Below are 17688 nucleotides of genomic sequence, written 5' to 3'. Positions count from 1 at the left end.
AATAAAAGACACAAAAAATATAATTTTGATGACGTGTCAAATAATTAGAATGACTTAAGATTGTATTTTTTGGTAGTTATTAAGTTTTATTTTTTTAGGGAAGTTATTAAGTTTCATATATTATATAATAGATTTGGGAAGAAAATAACTCGTATATATCATATTAGTTTGTTACTCAAATGATTTATTCAAAAGATTTAGTTTAAAAGATTTGATTCAAAAGATCATCATATATATAAAACAAACCCAACACCTTCCCATAACCTAAACCTAATTCAAAGAAGCATCAGATTTCAACTTTGCTATAAGCACAAAATCATGAGTTCTTCATTGATTACTACCAGTGAACCTCGTAAACGTCTTATTATAAAGATTTCTTATCCTAAAAAGCATGCTAGTTCACTCATTGATGATTCTATGGATGATCACTCTCAAGGATCAGCTAGCAAGAGGAGAAAGATGGAAGATCATGCAAAGCCAATTGTCACTGGCTATTGGCTTGATTCAACAATATCTTTGTCTCAACATAAGAAGAACAACGTTGTTGATACCAACCAGAACAACAAAAAAGAACACTCCAACAAAGCAGCAACAACAACAACAACAACTGTTTCTTCAGGTAATGATACAAGTACACCTTCTGTTGTCAAAGATCACCCAAGGACTGAAAAATATGGCTTAAAGAAGAATGGCGATGGTGCAGAATTGATGATGAATAAAGAGAAGAAAACCCCAATGGAGCGTTATAAAAGGATGCAATGTTGGGCGATAGTGAGTAGAATGATAACCGGAAGAGATGGATGGGCTTTGAAAAACCCTCTTGATCTCAAGTTTTTGAAGAACAAATCATCGAAGACGTCCGATAAATTGAAGGCAATTGGATTAAAAGATATCGAAGCCAAGCTGAAATTTTATTCAACACCGGATGAGTTTGCTGAGGATATGAGGTTTGTGTTCTATCATGGATGGCTTTATCCTCAAAGGGATGTTGTTCACAAAATTGCTATGAGGCTTAGTGATATTTTTGAGAACAAGTGGAAGTCTTTGAAAGAGGAATGGGCACTCGAGGATAGAAGACTCAACAAGATTCATAAGAGGAAGAAGATTGTGTACCAGAAATCATGTGATAGTGGGAAGGATCATAGTTTGAGCAAGATACTTAATGATCAAAGCAACATGTTTGCTTTGTATCAAAGAAATTACTAGAGATAAAAGAAACATTATTGTTCAGTTTAGAATATTTCTCTGAGTATCTCTATCTTCTCAATTTGTATCAATGAACTTACTTGAAATAAAAGAAGCATTTTCATGTTCAGTTTTAATTCCGCTAGTAATCTTAATTTGTTCTCATTAATTAAACTTGTTGCCTAATTATGATTTTGTTATGATTTTTACCATTATGATACTTAATGTTTTATGTTTTATAGTCTTGGAGCGTACCTAGATAATATACTTGTTTCTTATAAACTTTAAAGATACATAACTTCACTGTACTCCTTGTAGCAATTTATACAACTAGATATAAATTACTTTGATATTGATTTTAGGGAGAAAATTAAATCTTTTGAAAATTTTCTTAATGAAAAACTATAAAGGAACACAATTTTATGAGTTTTAACCAATTATTCACTTCAGGCTCTATTCAATTCAAGTTATAAACTTCTTTAATTCTTATCATATCTCCCTCTTATAATATACTTAAAATTATTTTCCTTTGTGACGTGTAACGCACGGCATAGAATTGGAGGTTATCAACCCACAGAGCAAAATAGCTCCTTAATTAAAAAGGTTAATTTTTATATTAGATTAAGGAAACTCATATACACTAGCATCAAATAATATCTTTTATTATATTAACACGTCATCTTAAATTATAAACTTAAAAAAAATAAAATTAGAGGGGCATTGTCAAAATGCAACAGGGCTCTTGGTACAGGACTTCAAACTTTGAAAAAAGAAGAAAATAAACTTGTACCTACGGCATATTCTGTCACTAAATATAATTTTTCAGTAGGTAAATATCGGGAAGACAATAATTTTGATGTCAATTATGCATTGTCAATAGGTAAAAGTCATGTTTGAACCATTGCTCATATATTTAAACACAAGTAATGTGTAGAGATTATAACGGGGCCTCCAAATTGTCGGGGACGACCCTGAAATTATGTACCAAACATAAGTAAATTTACCAAAACTTGTCGATCAAGAATATATTCCTTTAAAAAATTACACACACACACACACACACACGTAAAGTAGACAACCGTCTAATAAATATGCGTCACTGTAGTATTTTGGTTTGTAAAAGACACATCATGGTCTAAATGGGTTTTAACTCATTTTTGTTAGATGAGAATTTCTTTCCGAGACTCCGTACTTCTCTCGCGCCCTCTAATTTGAAGATCTTTCCGAGCCTGCGTACTTCTCACGCGCCCTCTAATTTGAAGAAAATACCTCGTTTGGATTCTATAATTTGAACCATTTTTTTCATGATTTTTGGATTATTATAATCCCAATCTCCTAAAAAAGGTTTAAAAAAATTGCAAGTTGTCCTGGTTCATCTGAATATTGTCTCAACATAAATCAATCAATAAAATATGAAAAAGCTAATATCAGTTTGTATCATATAATCTGTAAGGTACCAAACCCCCCAAAGACTAGTACGCAGTTCAGATTATATAATTTGAAACTTTAAACATAAATTAAAAACATAATTTGTCCAAAAGTTACAACACAGTCAGAAAACTATTGCGCAACCCTAGCATCCATCCACCTCAGACGATAATTCATCCCTCCCCGAACCTCATGCAAGATTTTCTCCACACGCAATGAATTGTTGGAGTTGACAATGCAATTTAAGCTTGGGATAGTATTTTTCAACAAGAGTGAAAACAATATCAATGTTAAAAGCTTTATAATTATCCTTATGAGGCAAAGCTCAACTTAGAGTTCACAAATCCATTGCTTGCTCCCTAAATATACTATTCAACTCTTCTAACTGTTTACCAATGGTAGGAAAATATATTTCAACTCTAAAGTAATGCTCTATTGTTACATGGTTCTTTTCAAGACGAGATCGTCCAAATCTTGTTGCTGAATGGAAATCATCTAGATCAGGAATGTCGATATCATGTCTTACATAAAAATTCCTCACATCAACAAACAATTTACCCCAACCATCTTCTCTAAATTGTTGAATAAGAGTTTTTGTGTTACTAACCAGAAACATATCATTAACTATATCCTGAGATTGTATTTTCAAGGCTTGACAAAACACATATGTTATCCCCATGATTTCTTTCATCAAATGCAAGATCAATATAAAATCACATGACATCAAGTAATTGTAACCACTATCAACATTTCCACTTGTTGAATAATTTGTTTCTTCCTTTGCAATTTTTTTTCTTCAACACACAACAAGTTGCTTTATACATATTTATTAGGCTAGAAATATGAATTGAAATGTGATCCCCACCTAGTATCTGTAGCTCGTATCACAATAAATTGTAACCACTATAAATTTGTAACGCCCACACTAAACGTATCTAGAAAGTTTAGCATGTGCATTATCTTTAGTACTGGATACATTAAAATTTACAACATAAATTCTTCGAATGAATATTTTATACAACAATGTGCGTTCGTACAATCAACAATACACTACTACTAGTCCAAAACATAGAAAATACATTCTTGAAACCCAAACATCCTGCAGCGGGTACGAACGAACACTTGCTGATTATCCATTCGGCTACGACTTGCTAACTCTTGCTGAACCAACCTGCTGATCTGAAACAAATAAGGATTGAAATGAGATATAATGTCTCAGTAAGTTCTACCTAATCTTAGGCTATAGGTAACCTCGAGAAAACCTATGGTCACCACGTGTCTATAATAAAACTTGTCGGTTGAATATACGTGTGTGGGTCATGCTTACCTAGACGGTTGTGCATACTAGATCCGTCGTAGGGTTCTTCTTAACTTAGCTCATAAGTCTTGTCTTGTACTCTACATGTCATGGCGGTCAAGGGAACCTAGGACCGCTTTGTCGAGACGCGCTAACGCATCAAAACCTAAACATAACTCATTCATCACATGTTCCTAAACTGGACGATCGGGGAGTTACTAAGACCGTCGACAATATATCATCATAACTTGTTCTATTGCATAAGCTTGTTCTTGTCTTGAAACATATCGTAATCATATTCGTAAACATGTTCATTCATTATGTTAGATGTTAGCGTTGAACAAACAATATTATCTTGGTTCATTTTACGGAGTGCATCAGGTGGAGTAACCCGAGTACATTCCCTTACTTGACCGATGAAAACCTAGCTAAGGTACATCAGACTCCCTTAGTGACGTGTGGGCCTACCTTGCGTAATACGATCCGTATAATCGTGATACGATTTCAAGAAGGGCTTTTAAGGAAATTAGGGTTCAAAGATGCAATCGTGGTACGATTTCTCTAATCGTGGTACGATTTTGGGCGATCAGAACTTGCCTATTTAAGATGAAGTCAGTCTCAAACAAAGGGGATTACGATTTTTGGAGAGCTAAAGTGCGATTTTAACACCCAGAAGGCTGCAGCGGGGAGGATTTCATCATCTCTAACCCAGTTTATGTATGTTTTAATTCTTTCATTGATTATGCTATTTGTAAACTCAATTATGAGTAGCTAAATCTCTTAGAGATTAGGTCAGAGATGAATCTATGTAACCCTAATTGATCATATGTTGCTATGAAACTCTATTGTTTATTAATGAATTTCTAGTCTTTATTCAATTCAATTGTTCTTAATGCTTTTTATATCCTGATCAAATATAAACATGATTTTGTGAGAACGAATGACTACTGACCATAGCTTTCGACTTAGACCTAATTGAATTGTTCTAATAAACATGGTTAGTCTAGGAATGGATAATCGTTTATTAGTTATATTAGGTTAACGTTCATAAAACCTTCAAGGATTATTAGACCACCTAAGGAATTAGGGGCTGTAGTTTAAGAAGAGGGTCCTAACTCAAGGGATTGATTAGGGCTAATTTGTTAACTATCGTGAAACTAGAAAATTATTAGTAACAATAGGTGCAGTAACCAATTAGGGGAAACATAGAGGATTCGAAGACCTGATCTCATCTCTCTCCATATTTTCTTAATCAAATCTAATTCTTTTATTTGATTTCATAAAATCAAACCAAATCTACTGCCTAGTGGCAAACTAAAATAGACTTTTATACATCCTATTTTTATAACGCGATTGAATTATTGAAGTTAAAAACAGTCCTCGTGGGATCGATATTTTTACTACTTCGATAGTATTTGGTGCACTTGCCAAACTTCTATCAAGTTTTTGGCGCCGTTGCCGGGGACTGTTGATTTATTTCAACAAGGCAATTACGTTATAATTTAGGGTTTCTGCAATTTAATTTTCTGTCTTTAATTTTTATTTTTCTGTTTCAGTATTCATTTGATTACTCTTTATCGTGCAGCGCTACTAAGGTATTTTGCTGTCTATGCGAGGTAAACAGAGCTCTGACGACTTAGATTACGATCCGGAAATTGAAAGAACTGCTAGAGCACTTCGCAAAGCTGTCCGGTCGCAAGGGTTAGCTCAGTCCGTTCCACCGGGTGTTCGAGAACAAATACCGGAGCCACTCTCAACTGAATCTGAAACATCTACTTCTCCTAAATCTGCAACTATGGAAGGTGAAGGAGTTGTACCACCGAGACCTAAGCTAGGAGACTACGGGTTAGCCACTCATCGCGGTCAACTGACCCATACTTTTCAACCAGCTAACCCAGTTGCTTTCGACATCAAGACAACTGTCCTCAACGGTTTGAGGGACAAGCAATTCGATGGGACTGAAGCTATGAGTCCTCATGAACACTTGAGCCGCTTTGCTGAAACTTGTGAATTTTGTGAGCAACCAGCCACCGTGACTGAAGCACAAAAGAAACTAAGGCTATTTCCTTTCACCTTGACGGGAAGAGCAAAAGATTGGTTGCTAACAATACCAAACGGGACTGTCCAAACATGGGAAGAGTTAGAGCTGAAGTTCTTGGAGAAATATTTCCCTATGTCTAAATATTGGGAAAAGAAGATGGAGATCTCTAACTTCAAGCAAGGAGAAGGTGAATCTTTGTATGATGCTTGGGAGCGATTCAATTTGCTTCTTAAGAGATGCCCTAATCATGAGTTCACCGAGAAACAATACCTCCAAATCTTCATTGAGGGGGTAACACCAAACACTAGAATGTTCTTAGATGCTTCCGCGGGAGGTAGTCCCAAGAGCAAAACTGATCATGAAGTCCAGGCTTTGATAGAAAACATGGCTGGAAATGAGTATCGTGCTGAAGCTAAGAAGAAGGAAAGAGGAGTGTTTGGGGTGAGTGAACAAACTGCTATCCTTGCTAACCAAGCAGCTATGAACAAACAAATCGAAGCTCTAACTAAGGAGTTTCAAGGCTTCACTTTGGCTCATAAGCAACAACAAGTGGCTGCAATCAAGTCTGACTTATGTGGTGAAGAACATCCCAATGGTGAATGTGTACCTGAAGGTTCTAGTGAAGAAGCTTACTACATGGGAGGATATCAAAGGCAAAATCAATACTACACTCCAGGAATCAACAAGCATCCCAATCTAAGCTACTCAAATAACAACGCTTTGAATTCTCAGATGCTTGCTCCTCCACAACAACAACAAAGAAAGCCATCAACTCTTGAGGAAACTATGATGAACTTTATGAAGATGACTCAAGGAAACTTTGAGGAGATGAAGAAAAGTCAAGAGGCTGAAAGAAAGAACAATGAAGCTGCTAGGAAGATGCTTGAAACTCAATTGGGGAAATTAGCTAAGCAATTGGCTGAACAAAGCAAAGGCGGATTCTCAGGTAACACTAAAGACAACCCTAAGAATGAGTCTTGTAATGCTATTGAATTGAGGAGCAAAAAGGTTTTGACACCTTTAGTTCCAAAAGCTCCAAAGAAGGTTGATGATGTAGTAGTTGAGGCGGAGGAAGATGGTGAAGTTGAAAAAAATGATGAGGGTGTAGTTGAAAAAGAAACTGATCATGGAGTAGTGGAAAATGAAAGGAAGAAAAAAATAGAGGGAGAAAAAAGTGAGAAGTTAATTGATGAAGATTCGATCTTGAGGAAGTCGAAGAGTCAAATCTTGAAAGATGGAGATAAACCACAAGTTGTTCCATCATATGTGAAGCTTCCATACCCTCACCTTTCCAAGAAGAAAGAAAAGGATGAAGGTCAATTCAAGAAGTTTATGCAACTTTTCTCACAACTTCAGGTGAATATTCCTCTTGATCAAATGCCGTTATATGCTAAGTTCATGAAAGACTTGTTAACTAAACGAAGAAAGCCTAAGGATGATGAGAACATAGCACTTTCTGAGAATTGTAGTGCTATTCTTCAAAAGAAGTTACCACCTAAGCTGAAGAATCCTGGAGCTTTTACTATCCCTTGTTCCATAGGACCGATAGACATTGGTAGAGCTTTATGTGACTTGGGAGCAAGTATCAACTTGATACCTCTTTCAATGATGAAGAAGCTTAAGTGTGGGGAACCAAAACCAACAAGAATGACCATTACTTTAGCTGATCGGTCAATCTTTTATCCTTTCGGTGTGCTTGAAGATGTGCTAGTCAAGGTTAATGACTTGCTATTTCCAGCAGATTTTGTGATCTTAGACATGGCTGAAGATGAAGAAATGCCACTCATTCTAGGAAGACCTTTCCTTGCAACTGGTCGTGCTTTGATTGACATTGAGAAAGGAGAGCTAATGTTGAGATTCCATAAGGAGCAAGTCGTGTTTAATATATTTGAGGCCATGAAGCACAAAGATGAAAATCTCAAGTGTTACCGGATTGACGTTGTTGAAGAAATAGTTGAAGATGACTCTTGTGAACATCAACCAACACAACCTCTTGAACGTGCAATTGTGAATTCTATAGCAAGTTGTGGTGATGATGAAGATCTTGAAGTAAGTGATTGTGTGAAGCAACTCGAAGCAAGCAAGCAAGAGTTGGGACCGGTAAAAATAGAAGAATTAATGGGTAAGTACTCTATGGATGCTCCTATTTTGAGTGGAGAAGGAGAGAAAAATCCAGAATTAAAAGAACTCCCTTCTCACTTGAAGTATGTTTTTCTCACTAAGGATGCCTCTAAACCAGTAATCATCAGCAATACCTTGACACCTTTGGAAGAAGAAAAATTAATGAGGGTGTTAAGAGACAATCAAGGAGCTTTGGGGTGGAACATTTCTGATTTGAAGGGTATTAGTCCAGCTTACTGCATGCACAAAATACACATGGAGGCTGAATACAAACCGGTAATTCAACCTCAAAGGAGACTTAACCCAACAATGAAGGAAGTGGTGAAGAAAGAAGTGCTGAAGTTACTAGATGCAGGTATGATCTACCCTATCTCAGATAGCTCATGGGTAAGTCCAGTTCATGTGGTACCCAAGAAAGGAGGAATGACGGTGGTGGCAAATGAAAAAAATGAATTGATACCCACCCGCGCCATCACTGGTTAGAGAATGTGTATAGACTACCGGAGGTTGAACACCGCAACAAGAAAGGACCACTTTCCATTACCATTCATGGATCAAATGATTGAGAGATTGGTTGGTCAAGCCTTTTATTGCTTCTTGGATGGGTATTCGGGGTATAATCAAATTGCAGTGGCTCTGGAAAATCAAGAAAAGACTGCCTTCACTTGTCCATTTGGAGTGTTTGCTTATCGAAGGATGCCCTTCGGGCTGTGTAATGCGCCGGCGACCTTTCAAAGGTGTATGCTCTCCATCTTCTCTGATATGATAGAGAAGAACATTGAGGTATTTATGGACGACTTTTCTGTTTTTGGTAAGTCTTTTGATCAATGCTTGTTCCATTTAAATGCTGTACTTAAAAGATGCACCGAAACTAACCTTGTTTTGAATTGGGAAAAATGTCATTTTATGGTAACCGAAGGTATAGTTTTAGGGCATAAAATAAGTGCTAAAGGCATTGAGGTGGACCAAGCTAAGATAGAGGTTATAGAGAAACTTCCTCCACCCGTTAATGTTAAAGGAGTGAGGAGTTTCTTGGGGCATGCCGGTTTCTATCGGCGGTTCATAAAAGACTTTTCTAAAATTTCCAAACCCCTCTGTAACCTCTTGGTCAAAGAAAACGAGTTTAATTTTGATTCTGAATGTCTAAATGCTTTTTCTTTGATTATAAACAAGTTGGTGACTGCACCAATAATCATTGCACCCGATTGGGATTTACCTTTTGAACTTATGTGTGATGCAAGTGATTATGCTGTTGGTGCAGTCCTAGGCCAACACAAGAACAAATTTTTCCATGCAATTTACTATGCAAGCAAGGTTTTAAATGAAAATCAAGTTAACTATTCCACCACTGAAAAGGAATTGCTTGCCGTAATCTTTGCATTGGAAAAATTTCGTTCTTATCTAATAGACTCCAAAGTCATTGTTTTTACAGATCATGCAGCTCTTAAATATCTCTTAACAAAAGGGGATTCAAAGCCTCGACTGTTGAGGTAGATCCTATTATTGCAAGAATTTGATCTTGAGATTCGTGACAAGAAGGGAGTCGAGAACGTGGTAGCTGACCACCTCTCAAGGCTGGAGAATGATGAGGTGACAAAGAAGGAGAAGGCCATCAAGGCCGAGTTCCCCGATGAACAGCTGTTTGCGATTGGAGAAAGGCCTTGGTTTGCTGACATGGCAAACTTTAAGGCCGGCAACATAGTTCCTGATGATCTGACCTACCCTCAGAGGAAAAAGTTCTTCAAAGATGCAAACCACTACTTGTGGGATGACCCTTATCTGTTTAAAGTAGGTACTGACGGTTTGATTAGACGTTGTGTTGCAGGTGAGGAAGCACATAGTATCATGTGGCACTGCGATAGCTCAGCTTATGGAGGCCACCATAGTGGAGAAAGAACAGCTGCAAAAGTTTTGCAAAGTGGATTCTGGTGGCCCACCCTTTTCAAAGATTGCCACGACTTTGTCACAAGATGCGACAGATGCCAAAGAACAGGTAACATATCAAAGAGGAATGAAATGCCCCTAAAAGGAATCATTGAAGTGGAACCATTTGACTGTTGGGGTATTGATTTTATGGGACCATTCCCTTCCTCTTACTCTTATCTCCATATTCTAGTCTGTGTCGATTATGTCACAAAGTGGGTTGAAGCGATACCATGTGTTGCTAATGATGCCAAAACTGTTGTCAACTTCCTTCAGAAGAATATTTTCACTAGGTTTAGAACCCCTAGAGTATTGATTAGTGATGGGGGGAAGCATTTTTGCAATAATTTTCTTGAAAATGTGCTAAAAAGGTATAACATTAAGCACAAAATTGCAACTCCCTATCACGCACAAACTAGTGGTCAAGTAGAGGTTTCAAACCGACAGTTGAAACAAATTCTATAGAAAACAGTTGCGTCAAATAGGAAAGATTGGTCTAGGAAATTAGATGACGCACTGTGGGCATATAGGACAGCCTTTAAGACTCATCTTGGGTTTTCACCCTATCAGTTAGTCTATGGGAAGGCATGTCATCTTCCAGTCGAGCTAGAACATAAAGCTTATTGGGCCATTAAGGCCTTAAATTTTGATCAAGTAGCCGCTGGTAAGAAAAGAATTTTGAAACTTAATGAACTTGAGGAGATGAGGCTTTGAGCGTATGAAAATGCGCTCATCTATAAAGCCAGGACAAAAAGGTATCATGACAAAAACTTAGTGCCTAGGGATATTAACTGTGGACAACTAGTTTTGTTGTATAATTCCAGGTTGAAGCTGTTTCCTAGGAAGCTCAAGTCAAAATGGTCTGGACCATTCTTGGTCAAAAGCGTGTCACCATATGGAGCTGTTGAACTAATGACACCTGAAGGAGATCGAAGTTTCAAAGTGAATGGACAAAGAGTTAAACCATACCTAGGTGGCGACATACCAAAAGAAAGGGTGGGACTCATTCTTAAGGACCTCTAAAGATCCTTAGCAGTCAAGCTAGTGACGATAAAGAAGCGCTGAGTGGGAGGCAACCCACTAGATTTACTTTGTTTTCAATTGATGATGTTTTTATTTTCTTTTTATGTCGAAGTCCATTGAACTTATTTCTCTATTGTAATTGCTCCTGCACTTGTTTATTATTAATGAATTTGTTTTGTTTCATGTGACCTATTCCAGTTTAGTAACAGTTGTTTGATGAAACGGTATTCCAAAAGTTCTAAAGGAGGGGTGACTTGATTCAAAGGCGAAGTGTACGGCGTTGCTAGGTAGTCACATACTCCCAGAAATCTCAGCCATAAGGTTCATTGCCAAATTTTGTTTTTCAATTTACTTATATTCAGATTAGTTTTCCATGCAACTACATTTCTAGAACTTGCATTGTTTCTCTATTATTGATTGGTCTTTGTTAATTACACACTGAGGCAAAAGTGCTTGGTCCTATGAGCCTTTTTGAAGCCTACCCTGTTTTAATTTGTTGAATTTATCCTTTCTTATCCAATTGTGAGCCGGTAGGATTAGAACTTTTTGTTCAGTGACAAACTACATTACAAGCCTAGAGACTTTTAGGACTTGTCCCTTAATGTATTTTCTAAGTTAAGGCATTGTAGAATGTTGCTAAAGATTAAGTTTGGGGTTGCTATTGGAATTTGCAACCAACTAAGTTTGGGGTGGGGGTACTAGAGAATAAGTGAACAAAAATGAAAGAAATATGAAATTACCATGTAAAATATACACAAAAATGATGTATGAAAAAAAAAAATGATAATGAATGCTGAAAAAGGGACAAAACATTGAAAATCCGAGTAACTTTAAACTCGATTGTCCCTAAATGTTAAAAATATTCTCTAGTACCTTTGCATTGATTGTATTTCCACAAGGTGAATGATTGAAGGATTGAATTTTGTGCTTTAACTTCCGTAGGAATGCCTAACTCAATTTTGTGTAGCCTACTTATCCAAATATATCCCACCTTTCACCTAAGCCCCGTTATAACCCTAAAGACCTCAAAAGTGTGTAATGATATTGACTTTGATTGATGTTTAGAAACTTTTCAAGCGTATGGTAATATGTAGACCTGCATGTCGACTGGTAGAACCCTATTTCAATTTGATGCGAGGAGTTGTGAATTGGTGGATGCGAACAAGTCAAACTAGCTCATCTTTAGCTAGAAGGAGAATGAACTTTTGGGTACTATGTCAGGTAACTGTTATTTTACTGTCGTTTGTCACTGTTGTAAGCAAATTCCTTGAGGACAAGGAATGGTTTAAGTTTGGGGTTGTGATGACATGCTGTCATTACGTAATTTTTAGGACTTATTTTGACATTTTGATAGAGTTCTAAGCAACATTGAGTGTCCAGGAGCAGTTAAAAGCAACAAATTTGGAAGAACTGGGATCAGCCAATCGTATTGCGATTTTCCAATCGCAATGCGATTTCTTGAAGTCAGAAAGCATGTTTTTGAAGGAGCTGGATCGTAATACGATCCATATAATCGTGATACGATTTCAAGAAGGGCTTTTAAGGAAATTAGGGTTCAAAGATGCAATCGTGGTACGATTTCTCTAATCGTGGTACGATTTTGGGCGATCAGAACTTGCCTATTTAAGCTGAAGTCAGTCTCAAACAAAGGGGATTACGATTTTTGGAGAGCTAAAGTGCGATTTTAACACCCAGAAGGCTGCAGCGGGGAGGATTTCATCATCTCTAACCCAGTTTATGTATGTTTTAATTCTTTCATTGATTATGCTATTTGTAAACTCAATTATGAGTAGCTAAATCTCTTAGAGATTAGGTCAGAGATGAATCTATGTAACCCTAATTGATCATATGTTGCTGTGAAACTCTATTGTTTATTAATGAATATCTAGTCTTTATTCAATTCAATTGTTCTTAATGCTTTTTATATCCTGATCAAATATAAACATGATTTTGTGAGAACGAATGACTACTGACCATAGCTTTCGACTTAGACCTAATTGAATTGTTCTAATAAACATGGTTAGTCTAGGAATGGATAATCGTTTATTAGTGATATTAGGTTAACGTTCATAAAACCTTCAAGGATTATTAGACCACCTAAGGAATTAGGGGCTGTAGTTTAAGAAGAGGGTCCTAACTCAAGGGATTGATTAGGGCTAATTTGTTAACTATCGTGAAACTAGAAAATTATTAGTAACAATAGGTGCAGTAACCAATTAGGGGAAACATAGAGGATTCGAAGACCTGATCTCATCTCTCTCCATATTTTCTTAATCAAATCTTTCTTTTATTTGATTTCATAAAATCAAACCAAATCTACTGTCTAGCGGCAAACTAAAATAAACTTTTATACATCCTATTTTTATAACGCGATTGAATTATTGAAGTTAAAAACAGTCCTCGTGGGATCGATATTTTTACTACTTCGATAGTATTTGGTGCACTTGCCAAACTTCTATCACTTACTTAATCATTCTTGATCATAATGAAGAGACTATGCCTATAAATTCACAACTTAACTTGCTTAGGGTTCTTGCTAACATTCTAGTTCTCGACGATCTATGTCGAGGCTCTATGCTTTTTCCTATTCTTAGTTTATCGCTACCCGATTAAACCTGCTTATCTCTCAAGTGCCATTGTTGTTGAAATATGTTCATATGTATCATGCATTTTCCGTTGGAAGCTCAAGTGTGATGGTACAATAGGTTATTGGAGATTGAGGGTTTTCTTTAGATTAATAAGCGTTAAACAAGTGGTTTCGGATGGCATGCAAGGCCCCAAAGACAGGTAAAAGTGAAACTTTGTCTGCCATTTTCGCCAGAATTTCGCTGATAGCGAAGTGGCTCTGTGATGGCTATCTGAAAATTTGGCTATTAGCCAACTGGTTCTGGGAAATTTCGCTATTAACGAAATATTTCGCTAATAGCGAGTTTCTTTGTATCAGAAGTGCAGAAAATGCGATTTTTGATGTTTTACCTCAATTCCAAACAACCTAATGCACCATAATCATCCAGAATACATAAAAACTATGTGAAATGAAATGCATGGCTCAACAAACATGTTTCAATCAACAATTGGCATAAAAGGGTACTAAAATCACATCATACTAAACTTAGCATAAGTTCATGTTCTCTTACTAAAATCACACAAACCCAAAGGTGGTAAACTAATCTAAGAACTCACCTAACATGTTCCTGCAATTGTTCTTAGCTTCACTTCAACTTTGCCCAAGACCAAACCCTAGATCTTGATCACATGCAATAATGGATGAATTGAAGTTCATGCATAATTCAACTTTCTAGTTGCTTCTTGTGCAAGAGGTAACCCAATTCATGCTCAAACACTCAAATGAACATTGCTTGCAAGAATTGATGGATTGAAGAGGAAGATGGGGCGATTTTCTTTAGAGAGAGGGAGGAGAGAATTTTGCTTCCGAATGTTTAGAGAGAGAAATTTCCAATACAAATGAATAATCTTGGCTCAAACTTACTTATATACTCCTTATTTGAAAATACTATATTACCCTTGGTCTTAGACGTTCTTGACTTGATACGGTTAACTGAACCCGCGTGAAACCTACTGAAACAGCATTATAGACGTTCTCCGTTGTAAATGGATTCAATGAACACTTAACCTCTGACACGTTCGACTAGTAATTTTCCATTAACTGACGAGTGGGATATTATAAAATTAGTTTTGTATTTTTTAAATAACGACTTACCTCATAAAATTAAGAAGATTATAAGTTTAACCGAGGATAACTATGAAATTTTGCTGGAGTGTGATTTTCTTATAATAGTAGTAGTAGATATTTTTAGGATTGGACGTTATAACTAAAAAAAATAATTAAATATATAAATAAAGAGAATCAGATAATAATGAGAAAAAAGAATAAACAAAGTCGCTTTTTTATTTGAAAAATATCGAAAATTAGTTTTAGGCTTGGAAGTGATAAACAAAAAGAAAAAAAAAATAAAGGTTTGTTTAGCGTTTCACCGTATTTCATGACTATTATTATTACATTCGTTTATTCTTCACTATTAAAGGTTCATTCGTTTGTTTATTCATTACTTCAATAAATTTGTAAATTTTCAAACAAACTCCTCCTTTTGTTAAAAAATTGTTTTTTTTTTAAATATTGGAAATTAGTTAGACTTGGAAGTGATAAATCAGCAAAATGATGAAAGAAGAATTAGTTAGGCTTGAAAGTGATAAATCTGCAAAATGACGATATATTGAATTAGTTAGGCTTGGAAGATAAACTCAAGAAAAAAAATTAAATTTTCAAAATATGAATAAATTCGTTTTTTTATTTTTATGACGATGATTAATTCCATAAAAATAAGAATATTATAAGTTTAACTGAGGATAATTATAAAGTTTTACTAGAGTACGATTTTTTAATAGTAGTAGAAAAAGTTTGATTATCATTGTTCTTCCTAATTATGTTGTCTGTAAGATGTAAGATAAGATCATAAGTTCCGTGTTACCGAATTTTCATGCCTTAATTGTCGTATATATGAAATTAGATCTTTCTTGAAAGAAGTCGTATATATCATATTAGTTTTTTTTTTTGTGTTTGTTTATCCTAAAAATCTTATTTTAATTATTTAGTGTGTTTGAACACAACTAAATAAAAAAAATATTTTGTTACAAAATTAACTTAATTTTTGGACTTTTTTTTTGTAACAAAAAGACACAAAATAGTAAAAAAATCCAAAGCATCAAATGATTAGAATTGTGTTCTTGATAGAATTAGAGTAGTAAGTAGAGAATAAATTATCGGTTTTTATTGGAGATTATATTTTACTCTTAGAGTTTTTTTTAAGGACCGACTCTATATATTTAGAAGTGAAAAGTAAGTTATCATGAGAAAATTTGTTTGTTGTAGTTTGTTTTAATCATCAGTTTGAGAAATAATAGGGGGATCTTAAAATAAAAGACACAAAAAATATAATTTTGATGACGTGTCAAATAATTAGAATGACTTAAGATTGTATTTTTGGTAGTTATTAAGTTTCATTTTTTTAGGGAAGTTATTAAGTTTCATATATTATATAATAGATTTGGGAAGAAAATAACTCGTATATATCATATTAGTTTGTTACTCAAATGATTTATTCAAAAGATTTAGTTTTAAAGATTTGATCCGATCATCATATATATAAAACAAACCTAACACCTTCCCATAACCTAAACCTAATTCAAAGAAGCATCAGATTTCAACTTTGCTATAAGCACAAAACCATGAGTTCTTCATTGATTACTACCAGTGCACCTCGTAAACGTCTTATTATCAAGATTTCTTATCCTAAAAAGCATGCTAGTTCACTCATTGATGATTCTATGGATGATCACTCTCAAGGATCAGCTAGCAAGAGGAGAAAGATGGAAGATCATGCAAAGCCAATTGTCACTGGCTATTGGCTTGATTCAACAATATCTTTGTCTCAACATAAGAAGAACAACGTTGTTGATACCAACCAGAACAACAAAAAAGAACACTCCAACAAAGCAGCAACAACAACAACAACTGTTTCTACCGCCTATCGTTCGTACTCAAAAATATCTTTTGGAAAAGAAAACTTAAAGGTTTTTCCAATAGAATCAAAGGATGATGTTGGCTGCAAGAAGAAGAATGAAAATTCAGGTAATGATACAAGTACACCTTCTGTTGTCAAAGATCACCCAAGGACTGAAAAATATGGCTTGAAGAAGAATGGCGATGGTGCAGAGTTGATGATGAATAAAGAGAAGAAAACCCCAATGGAGCGTTATAAAAGGATGCAATGTTGGGCGATAGTGAGTAGAATGATAACCGGAAGAGATGGATGGGCTTTGAAAAACCCTCTTGATCTCAAGTTTTTGAAGAACAAGTCATCGAAGACGTCCGATAAATTGAAGGCAATTGGATTAAAAGATATCGAAGCCAAGCTGAAATTTTATTCAACACCGGATGAGTTTGCTGAGGATATGAGGTTTGTGTTCTATCATGGATGGCTTTATCCTCAAAGGGATGTTGTTCACAAAATTGCTATGAGGCTTAGTGATATTTTTGAGAACAAGTGGAAGTCTTTGAAAGAGGAATGGGCACTCGAGGATAGAAGACTCAACAAGATTCATAAGAGGAAGAAGATTGTGTACCAGAAATCATGTGATAGTGGGAAGGATCATAGTTTGAGCAAGATACTTAATGATCAAAGCAACATGTTTGCTTTGTATCAAAGAAATTACTAGAGATAAAAGAAACATTATTGTTCAGTTTAGAATATTTCTCTGAGTATCTCTATCTTCTCAATTTGTATCAATGAAATTACTTGAAATAAAAGAAGCATTTTCATGTTCAGTTTTAATTCTGCTAGTAATCTTAATTTGTTCTCATTAATTAAACTTGTTGCCTAATTATGATTTTGTTATGATTTTTACCATTATGATACTTAATGTTTTATGTTTTATAGTCTTGGAGCGTACCTAGATAATATACTTGTTTCTTATAAACTTTAAAGATACATAACTTCACTGTACTCCTTGTAGCAATTTATACAACTAGATATAAATTACTTTGATATTGAAAAGTTAATTGAGATTTTAGGGAGAAAATTAAATCTTTTGAAAATTTTCTTAATGAAAAACTATAAAGGAACACAATTTTATGAGTTTTAACCAATTA

The 17688-nt window shown here is 35.2% G+C and overlaps 2 protein-coding genes and 1 non-coding gene across 3 annotated transcripts; 2 read left to right on the top strand and 1 right to left on the bottom strand.

The window, feature by feature from the left end:
* Window positions 1-287: 287 nt before the first annotated feature.
* On the top strand, window positions 288-1208 carry LOC146907204 (uncharacterized). The gene has a single exon (XM_085727376.1). It carries the CDS (start codon window positions 319-321, stop codon window positions 1204-1206), a length of 888 nt encoding a protein of 295 aa, XP_085583502.1. The 5' UTR covers window positions 288-318; the 3' UTR covers window positions 1207-1208.
* Window positions 1209-6099: 4891 nt separating this feature from the next.
* Window positions 6100-6205, bottom strand: LOC146907203 (small nucleolar RNA R71). Its single transcript, XR_015020952.1, has one exon. It is a non-coding gene; the product is annotated as a small nucleolar RNA R71 (small nucleolar RNA).
* Window positions 6206-16265: 10060 nt separating this feature from the next.
* On the top strand, window positions 16266-17262 carry LOC146907202 (uncharacterized). The gene has a single exon (XM_085727315.1). It carries the CDS (start codon window positions 16266-16268, stop codon window positions 17253-17255), a length of 990 nt encoding a protein of 329 aa, XP_085583441.1. The 3' UTR covers window positions 17256-17262.
* The last annotated feature ends 426 nt before the right edge of the window (window positions 17263-17688 follow it).

Source organism: Medicago sativa, chromosome 7, assembly GCF_051527215.1.
Source record: "Medicago sativa cultivar Bolivia chromosome 7, Bolivia_mono, whole genome shotgun sequence".
Taxonomy (NCBI): domain Eukaryota; kingdom Viridiplantae; phylum Streptophyta; class Magnoliopsida; order Fabales; family Fabaceae; genus Medicago; species Medicago sativa.
The sequence above is the reverse complement of the archived record's forward strand: the minus strand, read 5'-3'. Positions and strand labels throughout refer to the sequence as shown.

What these genes read in the sequence shown, in the direction of transcription:
- LOC146907204 (XM_085727376.1), top strand. Translation starts at nt 319, where the DNA reads ATGAGTTCTTCATTGATTACTACCAGTGAACCTCGTAAACGTCTTATT.
- LOC146907202 (XM_085727315.1), top strand. Translation starts at nt 16,266, where the DNA reads ATGAGTTCTTCATTGATTACTACCAGTGCACCTCGTAAACGTCTTATT.